The sequence below is a fragment of the Dermatophagoides farinae genome, chromosome 4 (assembly GCF_024713945.1).
Source record: "Dermatophagoides farinae isolate YC_2012a chromosome 4, ASM2471394v1, whole genome shotgun sequence".
NCBI lineage: Eukaryota > Metazoa > Arthropoda > Arachnida > Sarcoptiformes > Pyroglyphidae > Dermatophagoides > Dermatophagoides farinae.
This window is the reverse complement of record NC_134680.1, coordinates 5471169-5495508: the sequence shown is the minus strand read 5'-3', so window position 1 is coordinate 5495508 and position 24340 is coordinate 5471169. Positions and strand designations below refer to the sequence as shown.

Here is a 24340-nt window from a genome sequence, read left to right as displayed (position 1 = left end):
TTTGTTTTGTTTTGTAATTCATAACATGTGTCCATAAAATTTTTTTTTGTTTTCATTTTTTTTCTTGATTATCCAGGGAATTTTTCTGTTGAATTTTTTTTTCAAAAACAAAAAAAAAACATTGCGCACATCATCATTACAATTACTACTACTACTACTACCATCACCACATTTTGGCCATATATTCCTGGAACATTGAAATTATTATTATTATTATTATTCATTTCATTATCATTATTATGAATAACTTTTAAATACATTTGTATACAGAATAAAAACAATAAATTCGTATTAATAAAAATGTTAAACACAAACATACACAAACACAATCATATGATATATATAGAAGCCATACACATTATTATTCATCAGATGTCAATTCTCTTTTTTCAATCATTCATTCATTCATTCATTCATAATTGACATTTTTTTCATATATGATCATCATCACATTTATTGACACATTCACATATAAGCATGAAATCGATTCGATTCGAGATATAATAATAATAAGAATAAAAAGATATATAATTTGTTCTGGTTCTGAAAAAAAAAATTCTGGTTTGTTTTTATTTGCTAATGAAAACAATTTTTTTCCCTCTTGATGACACAATTTCATTTCCCACACATTCCCGTTTTCAATAACCTGGTGTATACCGAGAGAGAGAGAGACAGAGTATCCATGATCCATGGTGACGATTTTTTTTTGTTCATCATTCACTTAGTATTGACAACAACAACAACAACAGCGACCAATATGCCAATTTACTTTGCACTCAAGTAATATTGATGGAAATTGTGGAAAAAAAACAACCTGTATTAACTGTGTTAACCTACAGGATTTGGAATGATTCATAAATTGAGGAAAAAAAATTTTTAACTTGATTTTTTTTCCAATGTTATAATCACTATCATCATCATCATCAATCAATCAATTATATAAAGTGATAAAATTTGAGTGGGCGTCATGAGGAGACCACTTATTCTTATTATCTGGTACTATGTGATGGTCGATAACGATTTATAAATAATCAACCTAAACTTAATCAACCTACGCCAGCTACATTTGGCTCTAAAAAAAATTATCAATATTTTTTTTCTCTATTTTCAATTATTTTTTTTTCAACCAAATTTTGTGTATTTGCCATCATCATCATCATCATTGACATTTTAATCATTTATTTTTTACAAAAATTTTTCAGTGTTTCAATGATCGTTGTGATAATTTAAAAAAAAAATCACCATGAATCATACAGCCATCATCATTGTTCTTGAATTGTTTACGATCATCATCAATACCATTACAGCTGTAATCATACATCCATTGGATGGTAATGATTGGAATGTTTTCGATGCAAATAAACGATGTAAGTAAAATTATTATTTAAATTCAAAATTCTCATTTACTACTACTGTATATTTCAAACAGCAAACAGTCTACCTGCTAAAGTACCTGGAACCATTTATTCAGATCTTGTCAATGCCGGTATTCTTGATGAATTGTACAATGATTTTAATGATGTTAAATATCGTTGGGTTTCATATGCCAATTGGACATATGTAAAAAGTTTTGATTGTAAGTTATTATTGATTACAACATTTTCTTTTTGCAATAATCAAATGTTTTCGTTCTTTGATCATTTTTTGGTAGTTCCAAAACAATTATTAACTTATGATCAAATTTATTTAACCTGCCATGGTTTGGATACAATTGCTAATGTAACATTGAATGGTTATCAATTAGGTTCGGTTGATAATCAATTTATTCGTTATCGATTTTTGGTTAAAAATTTGCTCAAAACTCAACAAAATGTCATACAAATTAGTTTTACATCTGCACCTGTTTATGCAAGAGATTATTTTCTTCGAAAAGAATATCCAATTCCACCAGGTAATTGAAACAAATTTTAATTGTTATCATTAATTTCAATTGTTCTTATTCTTCAGTTTGTCCACCTGAATCTCAACATGGTGAATGTCATCCAAATTTTATTCGAAAAATGCAAGCATCATTTTCCTTGGGATTGGGTTAGATATTTCTTATATTTTTTTTTTGTTTTTGTTCTGATTATAATGTTTTTTTTTTGTAATTACAAAGGGACCGGCATTCCCAACTCAAGGAATATGGCAACCAATTGCAATTGAAGCTTATGATAATGTATTGATTCGTAGCATATCAGTCAATACTGTTTATGAACAACAATCAAATCAATGGCTATTGAATGCAACCGTTTGGATGGAAAGTCGACCAAAAGCATCGATCAATGCAAATCTTACACTATCATTGGCTGATCAAGTGTTAATCGTAAAAGAATTCAAGACACAATTCAATTCAGATGGTGAAGCATTTGTAAACACTTTTGTTATGATTCCAAAAGAAATGGCAATCAAACCATGGTTTCCGAATGGTCTTGGTGATCAGATTCTATATCAATTAAGTGCAACAATTCATACTGGACATGAAATAAGCAACAAACAAGTAGCCATTGGATTTCGAACCATAGAATTGGTACAGGATCGATTAAATGCATCTGTTGAAGCTTATTCTTTCTATTTTCGTGTAAATGGTGTACCATTATTTGCTAAAGGTTCGAATTGGATTCCAGCACATGTATTGAGCGAAAATGTTAAACGGGAATATGTACAATTTTTATTATGGTCAGCTAAAGTGGCCAATATGAATATGTTACGTGTATGGGGTGGTGGTATCTATGAATCAGATTATTTCTATCAATTAGCGGATGAATATGGAATATTGATCTGGCAAGATATGATGTTTGCCTGTGCACTTTATCCAACGGATCCAAAATTTATTCAATCAGTTTCGACTGAAATCCGTCAACAAATTCGTCGATTACATCATCATCCATCGATAGCACTTTGGGCAGGTAATAATGAAAATGAAATGGCTATTGCTGGTATGTGGTGGATAGAATTGGCTCAACATTTGGCCGATTATAAACGTGATTATCTTCAGCTTTATATCGATACAATTATGCCAATCATTTTGAATGAAGATAATTCTCGGCCATTCGTTTCATCCAGTCCATCGAATGGCATTGTTAGTCCACGAGAAAATTACATATCAACCATGCCACAAAATAATCGATATGGTGATAATCATCATTACATTATGTTTGGTGATGCATGGGATTGGCGAACAGCACCTAGTGCAAAATTTGTTTCTGAATATGGTTTTCAATCATTACCATCATTAGAATTATTACATAAATACCTGAGTGTTGAATATCTAAAATATCCATTCAATGAAGGACTGACACACCGTGAACATCAAATGAATGGCCTAGCTTATCTAATTGGATTTATGGATCAACATTTACCATTGCCAAAAAATGTATCCGTGCCTAGTATTGAACATTTAGATGATTTTATCTACATGTCACAAATATTTCAATCAATGGCTATCAAAATACAAACGGAATTCTATCGTCGAAATCGTCGTATCAATTATCATAATGGTAATGGATTCACAATGGGTGCACTTTATTGGCAATTGAACAATATTTGGCCCGGATTTTCATGGACATCAATTGAATATGAAGGCAAATGGAAAATGTTACATTATTATGCTAAACGTATGTTTGATGATCTATTAGTGGATGTCTATGAAGATGACGACAATCTCTATGTAATCATTGTACGTGATGATCATTCCCATGTAGCAGATTTTAATGTCGATATTGAGATTTACGATTGGTCTAAACAGGAACCAATTTCAATACAACGTATTAATTGTTTAACTAATCCATTTGATATAACCATGGCATTCAAAGTGAATATGAATGAATTTCTTCATAAATCCAGATGTAATAATCGTGATAATTGTTTCATAAATGTTCGACTTAACGGTACTATCAATGGTCAACAATTGATGAGAGATAATTTCCTATTGTTGGGTCATTTAAAAAATGCAAAACTAATGAATGATCCGAAAATATTTCTACAAAAAATTGATGGTCCCTTTCAACGTGGCGGTTCTCATGTCTATGATATTGAATTAATTACCGATAAAATTGCACCATTCATATGGTTAGATCTGGTGAATGATTCCTCATTATTTGGCATTTTTTCTGATAACGGATTTCATCTAATTAATCGGCAAAAATTACAAATTTTCATATCGAAAGACATTCCAAAAGAAGATATTGCCTCATCGTTGCGAATCAAAACAATTAATAATCTTGTAAGAAAAAAATGAATCACATTTGTAATTTATTTATAAAATTTTATTTTCTTTGAACCAAATAAAAAAAATATTTATTTATTCAAAATTTCTCTATAATTATTTCTGATTTCATTTCGAACAACTAAATGTCAGCGGTATTTTGAAATGACTCCAAGAACGGAGTTTGTCCATATATATGTGAATTATGTTCAAATGTCGCAAGAAAGAACATTTTCATGTCCACGTACGAATAGAAACGGTGGCATATCCTTGGTTATCGTTTCAAGCCATACCATATATAATGGTGCTATTATATCACGATGTGGTAATGGTAATGTCCTATAATTTGGTTGATGTAGAAAAAAAAACAAAATCATTCCAATCAATCAATGAAACTGATAAATTCATAAATTTTCATACATAACAACCAATGCCGATGATTTCGAATGTAATGTTAATTGATCACGTATTTCGAGATATTTATTCGTCTTCATCAATGGGGAAGGTAAAGAAAAAAAAATATATTCAAATTAGTCTGCTAAATAATGCTATTTTTTTCTTGCTTTACCATTTTTTCATGTTTAGTTAGATCAGCTTTCGATACTTTAACAGTAGTTGTTGTTGTTGAATTCAAATCATTTTTAGCCATAAATTTTTCAATCATTGATCGAAATAGTGATTTACTTTGTTCGGATGGATTTAATTCCGATTCTGGTATGACGGTCAATTCTTTGAATGGTATACGTTGACGTTTTAATAGTTCCATCATACTGTGTTGGCAATATATAATAATTTTGATCAATGAAAATGGAATGATTCAATTCTATAATTTTTTGTTTACATACTTGTGTTTAATCGATTCAATATTTTCAGTATTTTTCGATAGACAGAATATACGCATACCACAATCACTCCAATTATAGCTAACATTTAAAAGATATGGTATCAATAATGTCAGTCCACCATCTTCGGTAAGCCACCATACATCAATTGGTCCTGGTTTCTGTTTATTACTAAATTGATTAATTGCTTCGATTGCATCGCGTGGTATCAAAGCTATTTATATGTGAATGTCAATATAAAAATGAAAAAAAAACAAATAGAAAAATTCAACAAAATAAAAATTGTCTATACTTTTCATTTTTTCGAAATTTTTCTTTGTTATCATTCTTTGTTGTTGCTGTTGTGGTGATTGATGTTGATTCGAATTAATGATTTGCATTGCATTGGATAATCGAGTTTCGAAATTTATAGCATTAGAAAGTTTATTATTCATACCATCCATATCTGAATGATTATCATCATTTGATTCAGGTATTTGAGATAATTTAATATTCATATTTCCATTGTTTGAATTGTCTGCAGTGATTGTAATGTCATTGAAATCGATAATGGATTGTTGTTGGCGTTGTAATGGATCAAAAAAATCAGCATAATCTAATCCTTCTTGTATTCGTAATATAATGATGCCTAATAACATTTCATGAGTGTTTCTATCATTAGAAACAAAACGAATTTGAATTTTGTTTTAATCTCCTGCTAATCAAATAGACTTACACGATAACGTTATAATAATCAAGCAAATCTTCAACAACACAATCATGCCAACTTGATTTATAACCTGAAAAAAATTTTTTGAATTTTTTAAAATTACTTTGATGCAGATTCTCAACTTGCCCATCATAACAATGTTTGGTGATAATTTCAATCCAAGACCGGCAATTTGTGACATTATTTTTGCACCATTCGCCAATGATGATGTCTCGAGCAACAGATAGAATCCTTTAATTTTTCTTTTATACATCCATTCATATTGTGATTCAATCACTTTTTTTCTTGTATGATTAGGTATATCATAATCAACAATATGACCAATCATTAATAAACTTCGATGTAATGTTATATTATTGGCAAATTCAACTAATGGTATACGAGCACTTGGATTACCGGTTAATAATAGAATGGATGGACGAAAATTTTTTACATGATATTTTGTATGCGTTAATCGTAATGATGAAAATAATGCATTATTATAGACATGACCTTTTGTCGATGTACCCCAATTGACATCTATCGAATATCAAATGAATTAAATTTGAAAATGAATAAAAAAGAGAGAAATGATAATTATAGACCTGGAGAACAAATGATTTTATGATAATACATACCAGGTCCTTTTTTAGATATATAGATATAAATCAGACACATTACAATAACAGTAATTATTGCCGATATCCAATCCAGATAGAACATTATGGCTACACAGATCAATCCGGTTATAAGGCTAATCCATTTATTATAATATTTAAATGTAGGACGAAAACTTGGTGAACCAACAAACGATGCATGAAAACAGGTTACATTAACTAGGCAAAATGATGCCATGAAAAAATTCGATATAATCGGAGCAATGGAATTAACCTCACCTAAAAAAAAAATTTAAGTAACCAAGTTATGATCTTATGATTAATGTGGGAAAAAAATGAATCGTAAACTACTACGAATACTACTCACCAATCATGATGAATATTAATGAAATCAAAAATGTCAATACATAACCACGTCTTGGGTCATTATTTTTACCATAACCTTTAGCAAAAAAATGTATGTATGGAAATAGTTTATCTTCACAAAGTGCTTGAAATATTCGCGGTGCACAAACATATGAACCAAGTGCACTGGACAATGTTGCTGCATAGATTCCGGCATATATCAATGGTCCCCATGCTGAACTCAATGTCATTGTTTGATAATCACTGATTAAACCATGTGGACAACCATTTTCCGATGTTATACAATTAAAATTCAATGGAAAAGTTACATTTTTCATTTCTTCATAATCTCCTGTTGCATATGGTAATACGGTAAAGCCTAAAAACAATACCAATATTGTATAAACCGATGATGTTGTTAAAATTGCTAAAAATGTTCCTTTCGGTATAGCGGCATTTGGATCACGAAGATCTCCACTCATACTAGCTCCGGCAAATATACCAATAACGGATGGAAAAAATACTGCAAATATTTCAGCTAAACTATTATCATATTGTCCAAAAAGATTGGTCATGAAAATTTGTGCTAATTTTGAAACAAACAACACACACAGACATCAATAAAATCAAATTGATTATGATGATTAATAATTACGTTTCCATCCAAGATTTCCCCATGCAATTTGTTCAGATGTTGGTGGTATAAATGTACCAATTATATAATTGCCAATAGCAACTAAAAGTATGATTAATAAGACAAACATTGCCTATGATGAATAGAATATTTATGATTAACTCATTTTTTGATTGATTGATTTTTTTTTGCTTACTTTAGCTTCCCAATCCATTCCAATTAATGGTATAATGGCAACGATAATTAAGAAACCAGTTCCATATAATCTTGTATCATTTTCAATATCATTCGTTATTGTTATATTAGCCGACTAATTATAATATAAATCATATATATCATCATTCTAATTAATCATCGCGAAAATTTGTAAAAATACAAACACACACACGCTCAATCTATTTTTTCTATTATATAAACATACCGATATTAATTGAACAGTCGTTTCAGCTGCACCAACGAGATTCAACGAGACAAGCACAGCATTTGCCAATGAAAAAATTATACCGATCATTGAACCAGCTTCGGCACCAAGACTACGGCTAATCATATAATAAATACCACCGGTACCAATTTCACCATTCGTACAAATGGCCGACATTGATAATGTTGTACAAAATGTTAATAATGTCGATATGAGAACAATACCGATTGAGCCCACTAATATTTCCATACGATATGATAATAAAATATGCAAAATTTAAAAGACGAAACAAAATCAAAAATTCTACTTACAAATTCCAGCATTTCCAGTTATCCATCCCATACGAAGAAATAACATAACACCAAATATATTGAGTACGGTACGAATCTAAATTGAAATATTCACATGACACATTTGATTTCAATCAATCAAATCAATGAATGAATGAATAAAACTTACATAGACGCCATTGATCCAACCGAATTTTAATGAACTTGATTCTTGATCATTATCCGTATCACTTTGATAATCGCCGGGTCTTTTTTCATCAATCGTATATGGATAAAGAATTTTTGTCGATTCTGATTGAAATATTGAATCTTTACGTTCAGAACGACGAAGATATTGCGGAAAAATTGATGATCGTCGTCGAGTTACATTCATTTCCATATTCTTTTAACAAGTGAAAAATTACAAAATGAACCAAAATTAAGAAGAAAAAAAATTCACAAAATCAAACGATACCCACTATATATCTGTTGATAGGAATGAAGGTTTCAAGAGAAAAAATCGAAGAAAAAATATTTACGACACATCAAAATTGAGATCATCGAAATTTCAATCTTTTGTTTTTTGGTATGCATCCAGATCGAAATCAACGAGAACAAACAAAGATCAAAATTAAATTTTTTTTCTGTTATTATCCATTTATCTTATTTCATTTTTTGTTTGATCGTTAAAATTTTTATTATATTCGATATGCAACATAAAAAATGATCATCATTTTTATGGACTTTCTTTTCACGTGTTGCTATCTAAGATAATAATGATGATGATGATGAATGATTGGTTTTTACTCATTCAAAATCTTCATCATCATTATTATGGTAACAGGTGTTTGTGTGGGTGTTTTTTTTTGTTGGTAAGAGATTTGATTGTAAAAAAAATGTCAGAAAGTACAAAAAACAATGACACCAACGGTATGATGCTGATGATGATGATTGTAAGAAAAAGAAAAATTGTACAAAAATCATGGCTAGAAGAGAAACAAAAATCTAAACATTTCGAATCAGAATTTGTAGTCACAATAAATGGGTTAAATTAAATTATCCAATCAGAAAAAAAATTGTGGCTAATAAATAATGATGATGATCATCATCATCATTGGCCATGATGGATCGTGGACATCAAAGTTCTCATTTCATTCGGTGATTTAGTTTTTTTTTATTTATGATGATGATTATAATGTAATGATGATGGTACAATAAGATGATCTTTGTTATTACCATTAACCATAAAACGAACACCACCACTACCAACATCAATCGTACCGCCATCATTCATATTTGAACCTTTTGTCATCGTCATTGTTGCTGTTGTTGCTACTGTCATTTTATAATCCTGTGTGGTGACGTGGTAAGATAAAATGATTATAAATAATAAATTTATAAGATTTTAGGAGCTCTTTTTTTAAAAAATACATACACGATATACGATTGCTAATGTAACGTTGAATGATTATCAATGAGATACGGTAGATAATCAATTTGTTCGTTATCGATTTTTGGTTAAAAATTTGCTCAAAACTCAACAAAATGTCATACAAATTAGTTTTACATCTGCACCTGTTTATGCAAGAGATTATTTTCTTCGAAAAGAATATCCAATTCCACCGGGTAATTGAATCAAATTCTCAATGTTATCATTAATTTCAATTGTTTTTAATCTTCACTTTATCCACCTGAATCTCAACATGGCGAATGTCATCCAAATTTTACATTTCAATCACAATTCAATTCAGATGGTGAAACATTTATCAACACTTTTGTTATGATTTCAAAAAAATGACAATCAAACCATGGTTTCCAAATGGTCTTGATTATCAGATTCTATATCGATTAAGTACAACAATTCATACTGGAGATGAAATGAGCAACAAACAAGTAGCCATTGGATTTCGAACCATTGACTTAATGGTCAACTGTTGATAAGAGATAATTTCCTATTGTTGGGTCATTTAAAAAAAACAAAACTAATGAATGATCAGAAAATATTTCTGCAAAAAATTGATGGCCTTTTTCAACATGATGGTTCTCATGTCTATGATATCCAATTAATTACCGTTAAAATTGTGCACCATTCATATGGTTAGATCTGGTGAATGATTCCTCATTATTTAGCATTTTTTGCCTCATCGTTGCGAATCAAAACAATTAATAATCTTGTACAAAAAAATGAATCACATATGTTATTTATAAAATTTTATTTTCATTGAACCAAAAAAAAAAAAAAAATATTTATTTATTCAATTCAAAATTTCCCTATGATTATTTCCGATTTCATTTCGGACAACTAGATGTCAGTATTATTTTGATTTTGTTTTCACATTATATTTTCACATTATATTCAATTGTCACAAAAAAGAACATTTTTACGTCCACGTACGAATAAAAACGGTGGCATATCCTTGGTTATCGTTTCAAGCCATGCCATATATAATGGTGCTATTATATCACCATGTGGTAATGGTAATGTCCTATAATTTGATGTAGAAAAAAATAAAAACAAAAATCATTCCAATCAATCAATCAAAGTGATAAATTCATAGATTAACATACATAACAACCAATGCCGATGATTTCGAATGTAACATTAATTGATCACGAATTTCTAGATATTTATTCGTCTTCATCAATGGGGGAGGTATGGAAAGAGAAAAAAATATATTCAAATTAGTCTGCTAAATAATGCTATTTTTTTCTTGCTTTACCAGTTTTTCATGTTTATTTAGATCAGCTTCCGATACTTTAACCGGAACCGTAGTTGTTGTTGTTGAATTCAAATCATTTTTAGCCATAAATTTTTCAATCATTGATTGAAATAGTGATTTACTTTGTTCAGATGGATTTAAATCCGATTCTGGTATGACGGTCAATTCTTTGAATGGAATACGTTGACGTTTTAATAGTCCCATCATCCTGTGTGTGCAGTATATAATAATTGTGATGAAATGATTCAATTCTTCAATTTTTTGTTTACATACTTGTGTTTAGTCGATTCAATATTTTCAGCATTTTTTGATAGACAGAATATACGCATACTACAATTACTAAAATTATAGCTAACATTTAAAAGATATGGTATCAATAATGTCAGTCCACCATCTTCGGTAAGCCACCATACATCAATTGATCCTGGTTTCTGTTTATTACTAAATAGATTAAGTGCTTCGATTTTATCACGTGGCATCAAAGCTGTTTATGTGTGAATGACAATAAAGAAATGAAAAAAAATAAAGAGAAAAATTCAACAGGATAAAAATTGTTTATACTTTTCATTTTTTCAAAATTTTTCTTTGTTGTCATTCTTTGTTGTTGCTGTTGTGGTGATTGTTGTTGATTCGAATCAATTATTTGCATTGCATTGGATAATCGACGTTCGAGATTTATAACATTAGAAAATTTATTATTCATACCATCCTCATTATCATCATTTGTTTTTGGTATTTGAGATGATTTAGTATTCATATTTCCATTGTTTGAATTATCTGCAGTGATTGTAATGTCATCGATATCGATAATTGATTGTTGTCGTTGTTGTTGATGTAATGGACCAAAAAGATCAGCATAATTTAATCCTTTTTGCATTCGTAATATAATGATGCCTAATGACATTTCATGAGTGGTTCTATCAATAGAAACAAAACGAATTTGAACTTTGTTTTAATCTCCTGCTAATCAAATAGACTTACATGATAACGTTATAATAATCAAGTAAATCTTCAACAACACAATCACGCCAACTTGATTTATATCCTGAATAAAAAAATTTATTGAATTTTTAAAAATTACTTTGATGCAGATTCCCAACTTGCCCATCATGACAATGTTTGGTGATAATTTTATTCCAAGACCGGCAATTTGTGACATTATTTTTGCACCATTCGTCAATGATGATGCTTCGAGCAACAGATAGAATCCTTTAATTTTTCTTTCATACATCCATTCATATTGTGATTCAACCACTTTTTCTCTTATTTGATTAGGTATATCATAATCAACAATATGACCAATCATTAATAAACTTCGATGTAATGTTATATTATTGGCAAATTCAACTAATGGTATACGAGCACTTGGATTACCAGTTAATAATAGGATGGATGGACGAAAATTTCTCACATGATATTTTGTATGTGTTAATCGTAATGCTGAAAATAATGCATTATTATAGACATGACCTTTTGTCGATGTACCCCAATTGACATCTATCGAAAGAATTAAATTTGAAAATGAAAAAAAAGAGAAATGATAATTATAATTAATGATTTTAAGATAATTCATACCGGGTTTTTTTTTAGATATATAGATATAAATCAGACACATTACAATAACAGTAATAATTGACGATAACCAATCCAGATAGAACATTATGGCTACACAGATCAATCCGGTTATAAGGCTAATCCATTTATTATAATATTTAAATGTAGGACGAAAACTTGGCGAACCAACAAACGATGCATGAAAACAGGTTACATTAACAAGGCAAAATGATGCCATGAAAAAATTCGATATAATCGGAGCAATGGAATTAACCTTACCTGGAAAAAAAAATTTTATAAAGTAACCAAGTTATGATCTTATGATTGAGGTGGAAAAGAAATGAATTGTAAACTACTACTACTCACCAATCATGATGAATAATATTGAAATTAAAAATGTCAATACATAACCACGTCTTGGATCATTATTTTTACCATAACCTTTAGCAAAAAAATGTATGTATGGAATTAGCTTATCTTCACAAAGTGCTTGAAATATTCTCGGTGCACAAACATATGAACTAAGTGCACTGGACAATGTTGTTGCATAGATTCCGGCATATATCAATGGCCCCCATGCTGAACTCAATGTCATTGTTTGATAATCACTGATTAAACCATATGGACAACCATTTTCCGTTGTTATACAAGTAAAATTCAATGGAAAAATGACATTTTGCATTTCTTCATAGTTCCCTGTTGCATATGGTAATACGGTAAAGCCTAAAAAAAATACCAGTATTATATAAACCGACGATGTTGTTAAAATTGCTAAAAATGTTCCTTTCGGTATAGCAGTATTTGGATCACGAAGATCTCCACTCATACTAGCTCCGGCAAATATACCAATAACGGATGGAAAAAATACTGCAAATAATTCAGCTAAACTAGTATCATATTGTCCAAAAAGATTGGTCATGAAAATTTGTGCTAATTTTGAAACAAACAACACGTACACATTAATAAATCAAATTAATTAGGATGAATAAGAACAGTACTAAATGATTAATAATTACGTTTCCATCCAAGATTTCCCCGTGCAATTTGTTCTGTTGTTGATGGTATAAATGTACCAATTACATAATTACAAATAGCAACTAGAAGTACCATTAAAGCGACAAACGTTGTCTATGATGAATAGATTATTGATGATTAACTCATTTTTTGATTTTCATTTTTTTTTTTTCACTTACTTTAGCTTCCCAATTCATTCCAATTAATGGTATAATGGCAACGATAATTAAGAAACCAGTTGCAAGTAATCTTGTATCATTATCGATATTATTCGTTATCGTTATATTAGCCGACTAATTTTAATATAAATCATACATATCATCATTCTAATTAATCATCACAAAAATTTGTAAACATGCAAACACACACACACGCCCTATCTATTTTATTATATAAACATACCGATATTAATTGAACAGTTGTTTCAGCTGCACCAACTAGATTCAACGAGACAAGTATAGCTTTTGCCAATGAAAAAGTTATACCGATCATTGAACCAGCTTCGGCGCCAAGACTACGGCTAATCATATAATAAATCCCACCAATACCAATTTCACCATTCGTACAAATGGCCGACATTGATAATGTTGTACAAAATGTTAATAATGTCGATATGAGAATAATACCGATTGAGCCCACTAATATTTCCACACGATAATTAAATATGAAATAGTTAAAAAACAAAACAAAATCAAGAATTCTACTTACAAATTCCAGCATTTCCAGTTATCCATCCCATACGGAGAAATAACATAACACCAAATATAATGAGTACAGTTCGATTCTAAAATAAAATATTCACATATGACATATTTGATTTAAATTAAATCAATGAATGATTAAAACTTACATAGACACCATTGATCCAACCGAATTTTAATGAATTGTATTCTTGATGATTATCCATATCACTTTGATAATCACTGGGTCTTTTTTCATTATTCGTATATGGATGAAGAATTTTTGTCGATTCTGATTGAAATATTGAATCTTTACGTTCAGAACGACGAAGACATTGTGGAAAAAATGATGATCGTCGTTGAGTTGCATTCACTTCTGTCATCTTGTAACAAGTGAAAAATAACAAAATGAACTAAAAACTAAGGAAAAAAAATTTCACAAAATCAAACGATAACCACTATATATATCTGTGAAAAGGAATGAAGGTTTCAAGAGAAAAAAAATCAAAGAAAAACTATTTACTATCATCCAAATCGAAATCAACGAGAACAAACAAAAATCAAAATTAAATTCTTTTTTCTGCTGTTCTCCATTTATTTTATTTCATTTTTGTTTTCTGATGTTTATTATATTCAATTTTTAACATAAAAAAAAATTATCATCATTTTTATCAACTTTTATTTTCACTTGTAATAATAATAATAATAAATAATTTTTATTATTAAGCATATCTGTAATGATAATGAAGCGGAATTAAAAACGGAAAAAACAAATAAAACAATTATATATCATTACAAAGTTAGGTCAATTTTTTATTCCATTATTATAAGAAAAAAAAAAATACATTAACGCTAAACGATAATAAATAGTTTTCATATCTAGCACAAACACAAACAAAATTATAAAAATTTTTTCAATAATTATTATAAAGATTAAAAATAATCAATAAAAAAAAATTAATCATTCATTTAGTGCAAATGCTCAAACGATGAATGATTTGTTTTTTTTTACTCATTTCAAAATCTTCATCATCATTATTATGGTAACAGGTGTTTGTGTGTGTGTGTGTGTGTCTGTTTTTTTTTTTGTTGGTTACAGATTTGATTGTAAAAAAAAAATGTACAAATATCATCGCTAAACTAGACGAGAAACAAACAAACAGACAAAAAACAAAAATCTAAACATTTCGAATCAGAATTTGTAACCACAATAAATGGGTTAAATTAAATTATACAATTAAAAAAAAAAATATTTGTGGCTAATAAATAATGATAATGATGATTATCAGTGCACCGGAATGGCCATGATGGATAGTGGGCATCAAAGTTAGGTGCTCATTTCATCCGGTGATTTATTATTATTATTATTATTATTATTTTTTTTTTTTTTTTTTTGATTATGATGATAATCATTGTACCAAAATGGCCATGATGGATTGTGGGCATCATAATTCGGTGCTCATTTCATTCGGTGATTTATTATTTTTTTGATTATGATGATGATTATAATGTAATGATGGTACAATAAGATGATCTTTGTTATTACCATTAACCATATAACCAACACCAACGTTACCAACATCCATTGTAATGCCACCATTCATATTTGAACCTTTTGTTATTGTTGTTGTTGTTGTTGCAGCAGCTGTCGTTTTATAATCCTGAATATAAAATGATTGTAAATAATAATTAATAAGATAAGATTTGATGAGCTCGTTAAAAAAAAAAATACATACATCATTATTTGAATAATATGCCGTACTATGTGATGGTAGAAATGTAACTCGTGGTGATGATGATGAATTTGAATTTTGTTGTTGTTGTTGTTGCTGATGCTGCTGCTGTTGTGTTGTTGTTGTTGTTGTGGATAATGATGACCATTGACCAGATTTCTTTGATCAAAATAATAACGTGTAGGTGGCGTTGTAACGGCCATAATATTGGATGAATGATGATGATTGTTATGCGATTCATTTACATTGGATTTATCATAATAGATTTTACTATTACTATTATCGGTGGCCATCCCAACATTCATAATCTGTGTAGGTGAGTGTTGCTGTTGATGTACATCCATTATTCGATTCAGATTCATCATTGGTTTTCTAATCAATAAAATGTTGTTTGTTGTATATAATCAATATATTTCGATTGGTTCAATCAATCAATAAGAAATTAATAATTATTACCTGTCCATAAAATTGGGATTGTTCATTTTATCATAACGATTTGTTATACGATTACCTAGATAATATTCAACATCTGATTTTGATGATTGTTGTTGTTGTTGTTGTTGCTGATATTTTGATTTTGATAATTGTGGCTCGGTACGAATTTTTGTAAATTGAATATTTTTCTTCTCCGCTTCAGTATAACCTGTTGTATCGATTGGTTCATGAAAAATATATTTCTGTATTTCAGTTGGTACAGTAGATTTTCGATTCAAACTTCGATTACTACGATGATGTAATGGTGTTGGTGATGATGGCTGCATATATCGTCGTCGATCTTCCGTTTCCGAATCACTATCATGATGATGATGATGATGATTATGATTAGATGATTGATAGATAATTTTATTTACATTTCTAACCACTGCATTTGAACATTGTTTTGCCATTGTAGACGTTGTTGGCATTGTTGAATAATTATTACGTCTATCCATTGTTTCATCCCATTCAACCATACGTGGTTCAATGTAATATTTTCTTCTTGATCGTGGCATATAGCCACTACCGTCATTTATGTCGGAAGAACAACCACCACCAATGCCTATACCATTATTATGAATCGATGATGAATGTATTGCCATTACTTTTGATGATGAATGTCTTGAATAACGACTAATTTCACTATCATTATCGGCTGATCTTGATGATCGATTACGACGTAAACTAGTTGATGATGCATTACGTTTCATTGGTGAAACATAATTCATACGGCCATAATCATAACGTGCTACAAATGCACTACGAACGGACAATGGTGATGCACTGGCCGATTTGGAAAAAAGTCCACTAAAGATTAATAATAGTAATAAATTTAAAAAAAAATAGAAATGTAGGTTGAAAACATTTTCATTTCTGATTACGAAATTCATACAAACCTTTCAGATTTATGATACGGATTTATGGCACCGTATTCAGCTTTTGGAATTGATGGTGTTGAATTAAAACGACAAATCGGTTGTAAACATTTATTATTGTTGCTGCCACTAATACCACCGCCACCAACACCACCACCTTCATAAAATTGTCCATTTTTATTATTAAGCTTTGAATCTGAATCTAGTCATATTAAACGAATATATTTGAAAAAAAAGAAATAAGAAGAAAAACAAATAAACAAACAAACAAAAATTTAAATCCTGATTTGATCAGCTGACTCTGTTTTTGAACATACTTTCTGAACCATCCGGTACACCAGTACGTCGAAAACGTCTACTTGAAACTCTTATCAATGAAGGATTTGGCCGATTAAAATCTTGATTTATCATTCGTATGGCTCCATTAGACAATGATGATGATGACAATTTATTACCATCATTTATATGACTTAATAAATAAGATGGTTGCATTCTTATTGATTGTGATAATTTAAAAAATTCTTTATGATCTTTACAACTTTTATATATACGATTTGTTGATGGTCGATCATACATTTCAAAACCATAGGTTTTATCTACATTCTACATAAAATATTTATATATAGAAGATAGAAGATGATGATGAGAATGGAAAAGAAAAGTTCATATTAATGTCATATATGTTTTGTCATCAAATAATGATCTGAATCGATCGAATGGATCTTATTATTACATTTTTATCAATCACTTTAATCATGAAAAATTTTCCTTTACGCCATATTTTAATTATTCGTGGCCTAATTAATTAATAATGATTAGGTCAGTCAATCAATGAATGGAAAAAAACATACCAATAATAATAGGCAATTTTCAGTTTATTCTTCAATACAATTATTCCATGTGGTCCAAGACCTAGATAATATTCATAACGATCTTCAGCCTAAGTGAAAGCAGTAAAATTTATATTTTTTTTATCGGTAACACCATTGTTTGTTTGTTTACCATAACCGAATGTAATTCACAACCATAAAGATCAAGCCATTTAACTCGTTCAAGAAATTGCATTTCAACAGCTGTTGGAATTTGTCCACTGTATGTGTTCATCCATTTGAATAGAATTTAATATTTAAACATCAAATGTGGTCATATGAATAATAGATTCTTGAAACTTACATTAATTTTTTATGTAAATCACAAACTTTATTCTCAAAATCTAATGATTGATTTTCGATCCAACAGAATTCCGATACATAACCAAATTGATGAATTTTTGGATCATAATCGCCAAGCTCAGCTGTCGGTTTTTGTTTTGTAAACAAATGACAAACATTGAAAACAAAATCATTCAAATCAGATTGAATAAGAAAAATCAAATCTCTTACATTGTATAATAAATGCTAATAACTGTGCAGCCAATTCATTGGTTACCGGTAATCGTGATTGTTGTATATCTTGTTTGATTTGAAGAAAAAATTGATATCTAGTACATTCTTCACGTAATTTACATGGATCAGATGAATAAAATTTTACACCAAAATATAACGTGATTGGTTCAATCTCTTTCACCTGTTTGATGGCATTTTTATTTGGTTCAAGCCAATTCTTAAATTATTTGAATATACACAAAATTCAATTCAATTCAATGAAAAAAAAAAATTTCAGACAAACAATCAATCAAAAGTTACTTACAGAAAATCCTTTTGAATCAATAAAACGTAATCCAAAATAAACGGTTTCAAGGAGATCAAGATGTTTGAATACGATATCCAATATATCTTGGCCTTTTTGAGATTCCTATTTTAATAATAATTATATTATATTATATTTTGTATATGTGAAAACAAGATGTTATCATTAAACGACCACAATGGGATTGTGATTTTTGTGTGTGTGTGTAGGTGGTGTTTGTGGTTTGTGCGTGTGTGTGTGTGTGTGTGTGTGGGTGTGTTGATTAAATTTATTTATTTTTTTGTTTTTGTTTTTGTTTGGATAACAATGTTTAATTAGAATCAAATCATCAGATAAAACTATAGTTTATTATTTGTTTACCTTTATTTCTTGTATCAATTCGGTTTCATCGAGCAAAACAATTTTGCAACGATATACTTTGTTCGATGTGCCAAAACATTTCATTATGAAATCATATATGATTACGATATGATAAGATTTTAAATTTTTTTTTCATAAAAAAAACAAATAAATAAACAAACAAAAAAAAAAATGCAAAACATCTGATGATGGGGTCATTCATATAAAAATGAATGGAATCAAAAATATTTAACACTTTGATATATCACACATCAAAAAAAAAGGTCAAATACATTCTGAATTTATTCTTCTTCTTCTTCTTCTTCATTCGAATGTTATCGTTGTTGTTGTTGTTGTTGTCGTTGTCGTCGTTATCTATTGTTAATGGTCGTTCAAACTATATATATTGGTGATGATGATTATAATTACAAAGTTCATTACACGCTAACACAAAGGGTATATGTTGTTGTGTGAAAGAAAATGAAGAATAATAATAATAAGAAAAACAGGTTGTTGTCAAATGTTCAATGTGTTTATGTGCTTGTAGTAATGGGGGGGTTGTTAGTTTTAATGTTTAATTCACAATAAACATGATACAATGGCTGTTATATAACACAGGTGAACTGTACACATTTGAAATATTTGACTTAATTTGGTCAGATACAACAAAAAAAAACGAACGAACGAACGAATGAACGAAATAAAGAAAGAAAAAAAATGTTCATTGAAGCGATCAATTTTATCGAAGTTATGGTGATAGAAGAAAGAAAAAAATCACATTCACATCGTAAAAAAAAGAGAAGTAGAAATAAAAGAGAGGAAGGAAGCTATCATCATCATCATTTGATGATGGATAGTCAAGCCACAGAGTAGTACATATGTTTAATGTTACCATTAATAATCGAATGAGAGAGAGATAGAGAGAGAGAAGTTGGAATAAGGAACGGAAATTAACGATACACAGTTGCTTTTTCTATTACTCTTTTTTTTCTCAATTCAATTCAATTCGATGATGATGATCATCATCATCATCATCATCATCATTACCAGATATTGTATCCTTGTAGCCGAAAAATAAAGATGAGAATGATGATGAAGGTGGTAGAAGTGGGAAAGAAAAAGAAGAGGTAGAATGGTGTTTTTACCATCATTTATTTTAGTATATTTTCATCAATATTATCGTCTGGAAACATAATATAACAAGAGACTGGTCAAACCAGTCATTCAAACTAACCAGAAAAAAAAATATAGTTTCCAATGATCGAATGATTTGACCATTTTTTAGCTTTTGCTCTCTCACACACTCCTTCACTCACTCACCCTCCATTTTCGTCTCTGTGTCCAGATATTTTAGACATCATCAGACCAATTTCTCAAAAAAAAATGATGCTATTTTTTGATTTTCATTCATTCATTCATTTATTCATTTTTTTTTTCCATACGAACTTTGGATACATTACACAATAAAAATATAACAGGCTTTTAAAACATTCATTCATTCATCATTTTTTTTTCTGTTTTGTGTTTGATTATTATTATGGAAAATCGGTCATGAAATTTTCTTATCGCTTCTTGGTTCACACACCGTTGTTGTTGTTGTTGTTTTTTTTGGGATAAAAATTTCTCTTGTTATCCGCGATTTTTTTTTTGGCTCGGTAATCATCCATCGAGTTTGTGAGAACATCATCACGCGGACACAAACACACACACACAGAAAGTAGCCGAAAAAAAATTGACAGATATAGATGATAATAATGATGATGAACAACAAATCGTATTGATGAGAATCTAAAAGTAAAAAAAAAAATACAAATTTAGAAAAAATGTTTCGAATCCAATCGATCGATTGATCGATGGATTGGTGGCGGTGGTGGCGGTGGTCGATTGGACGTTATTTTTAAACTACGAAAAAGAAAAAGAATGAGAAAATTTTTGATTTCTTTTTTCTTTGCTTTGGTTTTTTTTCCCGTATGGATTTTCATATAACGGATGCGAAACAAAATGACAGTAGAGAAATAGAAAAAAAAACACTAATTTCATCGGCACGATAATCTTTCTGTTTTTTCTGTTGTTTTTGTTTCCACACACACACACACACAGTGGTGGTTTCGATTATGATACATCAGACAAACTTTATCCATAAATCCATAGAAAAAATTTTTTTTTTCATTGTTTCTGTTTTTTTTCGGTCGAATTTTTCTCATTTCCAATTCTAAACTCAATTTAACTTTTTTTCAAATGGATAATTTCCATTTTAACAACAACAACAACAACAACAACAGCAGCAACGACAACAACAACAACAATAGATCGAATTTTTTTTTCTTCATAATAATAATAATAATGATGTTAATTCATAGAGAACAATAGATTTTGTCCGAACAGAAAAAAAAACGAAACAAATCCAATGAAATACTATTTTGAATATCTAATGAGATTTACAATACAATACAATACTACAACGAAACGAAACAAAAAAAAAAGAATATCGTTGCGCAAGCTACCGCCCGGATATAAGTGTTAATGGATCAAATAATAAAATTGATCCCTGTAGACAAAATTGGAAAAAATGGATATTTGACTGGTGTGTGTGTAAGAAAGGGAAAAAAATGCATTTAACACTTGTGTTATTTGTTTGTTTATTCATCAGTTAGTGTAAAATGATCAAAGTTAATTCGATGACAACCCAAACAAATGTTATTTTTTTTTTGGCTGGTTATTGTTGTTTGGTTGGAAATCATCATTCATCATATATATGATGAAATGTGACACACACACACATATATACACAAAGACGGGATTCGAAACTTTTTTTCCACTCACTTTCATTTTATATGTTATGAATAAATTTATAATGAGATACGATACGATGCGGATGCGGTTTGTCATCAACAACAATGTATAAGGAAAATAGGAAGAAAAGAGAGTTAGTGTCAATTGTGTTTGATCACTTTTTGTATACATTGAACAACAAAAAAAAGCTACTATGCGAGTATGTCATATATATACCATTTACGGTTGACAATGTTCAAATTCAATATATAATATTGAATGAATTGATATGCGATGCAGGATTGATTCAACACGTATAAAAACGAAAAAAAAGGCCATAAAGTCATCTCTATAGTAGTAGTAGTAGTAGTGTGAAACAAGTGTAAATGCGATCATCACCCGATTCAATGATCTGAATAAAACTTTGTTTTATATTCTAATATTCTCTCTCTCTCTCTCTTTTGGGACATTTTTGGAACGCGTATTAGTTGTCTGTGTGTGCGTGTGTGTGTGTGTATGTATACACAAATGCACCATACACATCATTCATCAATACCCAAAATCATTTAGCTTTTTTTTCTCAGTTAGTCTAGTTTTTAAATCTAGTCAAGTCAGATCTAGTATGATAAAATCCACTGATCCTAAAATCATGTCCACACCGAACACACGAATCTTTTCTATCATTCATTCATTCGATTAACATGTATATTGAATGTGACATGATATATAAAAGTGACATGTACGCGTGTGTGTGTTTTTGTCCATAACGCCAAACTTATCGTACAAAAAATATCGACAGATGTGATAAATATCACTAACAATTATTATCCGAAACAATTTAAATATCCGATAAAACGACGACAGCAAGAGAGAGAGAAAATTTCAGAATAAAAACGGAATAAGTATAGAATAAGCTATTGTTGGTATATTTGAGCCGAATAAATTGTGTGACAATCATTCGGTTCGTGTGTCGTCACCATTTTAACGGTTTATATAACATATAAGTGTGTGTGTGTGTGTGTGTGTGTGTGTGTGTGTGTGTGTGTGTGTGTGTGTGTGTGCTTATGCATCTATTATTCAACTTGATTAAGCATTTTACAGTTTGCTTAAATTATCATCATCTTCATTGATGTTTCAGTTATCGTTTTTGAAAATTTAGATATAGAAAATTTAACCATTTACACTGAATACACACAAACACACGCACACGGGTTCAGATGAATGGGCAATATTTTTTTTCAATGGTTTGTAATGGTCTTTTTTTCTGGCCTCTTGTTCCAATTTGATCATCATCAATATATATGACTTATATCTACAATGAATGATTCGATTTGTTTTGTTTCTTTTCATTTGAATCATCATTATTTTTTTTTCTTTATGAATCCACATTCTGGTTTCATTTTTTTAGTTTATTATCAAGAATCCATTTTGATTCTATATAGAACACTACAAATAAACAGTGGCTGCCTATGTGTGACGTTCAAATTTTTGTTGTTGTTGTTGTTGGTTCTATTTTGCCTTTGGTTGGCCATTTTATGTGTCCATTGAATATTTGAATTGTTTGTGAGATTGTCATCACCACCACCACCAACGATGACGACGACCATCATTTCATCGTCATTTGTATCCCGTAAACCGTTTAAGCGATTAGATTCCCTTGATAATTTTTTTTCCTCTTTTTTTCTGGTTCGTCAGTCAGTCAGTCAGTCAGTCAACCGGCCAACCAGCCAGTCACATAGTGGAACAAATATAATGTGTGCAGCAAATATATTGGGATTATATTTGAGGCCATAAGATTATTCTATGCTGGATTTTCATCAATATCAATGAATTGGTTTCAATTTATACATGTATAGAAGATGATTTGCACTTGAAACATCAACTAGTTTTCAACCATTATTTGATTGAATTGAATTGAATTGACTTTTCATTTTTATTTCAAACCATTGTGTTTTATTATAATTGAATGAATTTGCAAAAAAATTTTTCTTTTACGAATACCGAATAATAATACGAGCAATACATTTTCCTAGTTTTTTTTTGTTCGTCTAAATTGATTATCCCCACATTATATGTGTTGTATAAGAGAATCGTTATAATAAATTAACATAATAACATTGTATATTCATGGAAAATGGAATTTGGTAAAAAAAAAAAAAAATGCAAAAAATTTCGTACAAAACTAACAAAATGCAAATACTCTATATATATGCCCGCAAGTTATTTATATCGAATGAATGATAATTATCTTAACCATAGTCGATTGTTGTTGTAGTGGTCAAAGTTCAATGCCAATAAATTGTTTGATTTTTTCATTAACCAAAAAAAAAAAAAACAATCTAAAATTCTTTTCAGATGAATTGTTGAATCAATGAATCGAAAAATGTGCACTGCAAATAAATTCTGAAATTACAATTCAATAAAATACCCGGTGAAAATGTGAAGAAATTAAACAAACCAATATATTATCATTGAATTTTGTATA

The 24340-nt window shown here is 29.5% G+C and overlaps 4 protein-coding genes across 4 annotated transcripts; 1 reads left to right on the top strand and 3 right to left on the bottom strand.

The window, feature by feature from the left end:
* Positions 1-1105: 1105 nt before the first annotated feature.
* beta-Man (beta-mannosidase) lies at positions 1106-4292 on the top strand. The gene is given in 6 exon segments (XM_047052940.2): positions 1106-1367; positions 1430-1576; positions 1652-1891; positions 1948-2018; positions 2020-2028; positions 2099-4292. Coding segments are annotated over 6 exon segments (2712 nt in total). The 5' UTR covers positions 1106-1243; the 3' UTR covers positions 4220-4292.
* Positions 4233-9218, bottom strand: LOC124490446 (bumetanide-sensitive sodium-(potassium)-chloride cotransporter-like). The gene is made up of 15 exons (XM_047052942.2): positions 8482-9218; positions 8193-8405; positions 8045-8120; positions 7734-7969; positions 7509-7622; positions 7334-7445; positions 6701-7264; positions 6355-6612; positions 5864-6256; positions 5744-5807; positions 5321-5679; positions 5032-5242; positions 4755-4956; positions 4607-4674; positions 4233-4525 (listed from the first exon to the last, which is right to left on the bottom strand). Exons 2-15 carry the CDS (start codon positions 8400-8402, stop codon positions 4396-4398), a joined length of 2997 nt encoding a protein of 998 aa, XP_046908898.2. The 5' UTR covers positions 8403-8405; positions 8482-9218; the 3' UTR covers positions 4233-4395.
* Positions 9219-10190: 972 nt separating this feature from the next.
* LOC124490443 (bumetanide-sensitive sodium-(potassium)-chloride cotransporter-like) lies at positions 10191-14576 on the bottom strand. Its single transcript, XM_047052938.2, has 14 exons — positions 14141-14576; positions 13999-14074; positions 13693-13928; positions 13470-13583; positions 13293-13404; positions 12643-13206; positions 12298-12555; positions 11827-12219; positions 11704-11767; positions 11284-11639; positions 10996-11206; positions 10723-10930; positions 10571-10638; positions 10191-10488 (listed from the first exon to the last, which is right to left on the bottom strand). Exons 1-14 carry the CDS (start codon positions 14351-14353, stop codon positions 10359-10361), a joined length of 3003 nt encoding a protein of 1000 aa, XP_046908894.1. The 5' UTR covers positions 14354-14576; the 3' UTR covers positions 10191-10358.
* Positions 14577-14646: 70 nt separating this feature from the next.
* On the bottom strand, positions 14647-19783 carry LOC124490445 (uncharacterized). The gene is made up of 12 exons (XM_047052941.2): positions 19105-19783; positions 18745-18849; positions 18438-18657; positions 18229-18349; positions 18058-18145; positions 17907-17995; positions 17789-17852; positions 17373-17658; positions 17077-17257; positions 16160-16987; positions 15707-16075; positions 14647-15631 (listed from the first exon to the last, which is right to left on the bottom strand). The coding sequence occupies exons 1-12, from the start codon at positions 19186-19188 to the stop codon at positions 15589-15591; spliced, it is 2478 nt and encodes an 825-aa protein (XP_046908897.2). The 5' UTR covers positions 19189-19783; the 3' UTR covers positions 14647-15588.
* Positions 19784-24340: the final 4557 nt, after the last annotated feature.

Coding starts and splice junctions, on each gene's coding strand:
- LOC124490445 (XM_047052941.2), bottom strand. CDS start 19,188: ATGAAATGTTTTGGCACATCGAACAAAGTATATCGTTGCAAAATTGTT. Junction 18,146..18,228: donor GATTTACATAAAAAATTAAT/GTAAGTTTCAAG, acceptor GAACACATACAG/TGGACAAATTCCAACAGCTG. Junction 17,996..18,057: donor GTGAATTACATTCGGTTATG/GTAAACAAACAA, acceptor GCTTTCACTTAG/GCTGAAGATCGTTATGAATA.
- LOC124490443 (XM_047052938.2), bottom strand. CDS start 14,353: ATGACAGAAGTGAATGCAACTCAACGACGATCATCATTTTTTCCACAA. Junction 12,556..12,642: donor AATATTATTCATCATGATTG/GTGAGTAGTAGT, acceptor TTTTTTTTCCAG/GTAAGGTTAATTCCATTGCT. Junction 11,640..11,703: donor GATTATTATAACGTTATCAT/GTAAGTCTATTT, acceptor TTCTATTGATAG/AACCACTCATGAAATGTCAT.
- LOC124490446 (XM_047052942.2), bottom strand. CDS start 8,402: ATGGAAATGAATGTAACTCGACGACGATCATCAATTTTTCCGCAATAT. Junction 7,623..7,733: donor CGACTGTTCAATTAATATCG/GTATGTTTATAT, acceptor TATTATAATTAG/TCGGCTAATATAACAATAAC. Junction 5,808..5,863: donor ACCAAACATTGTTATGATGG/GCAAGTTGAGAA, acceptor AATTTTTTTCAG/GTTATAAATCAAGTTGGCAT.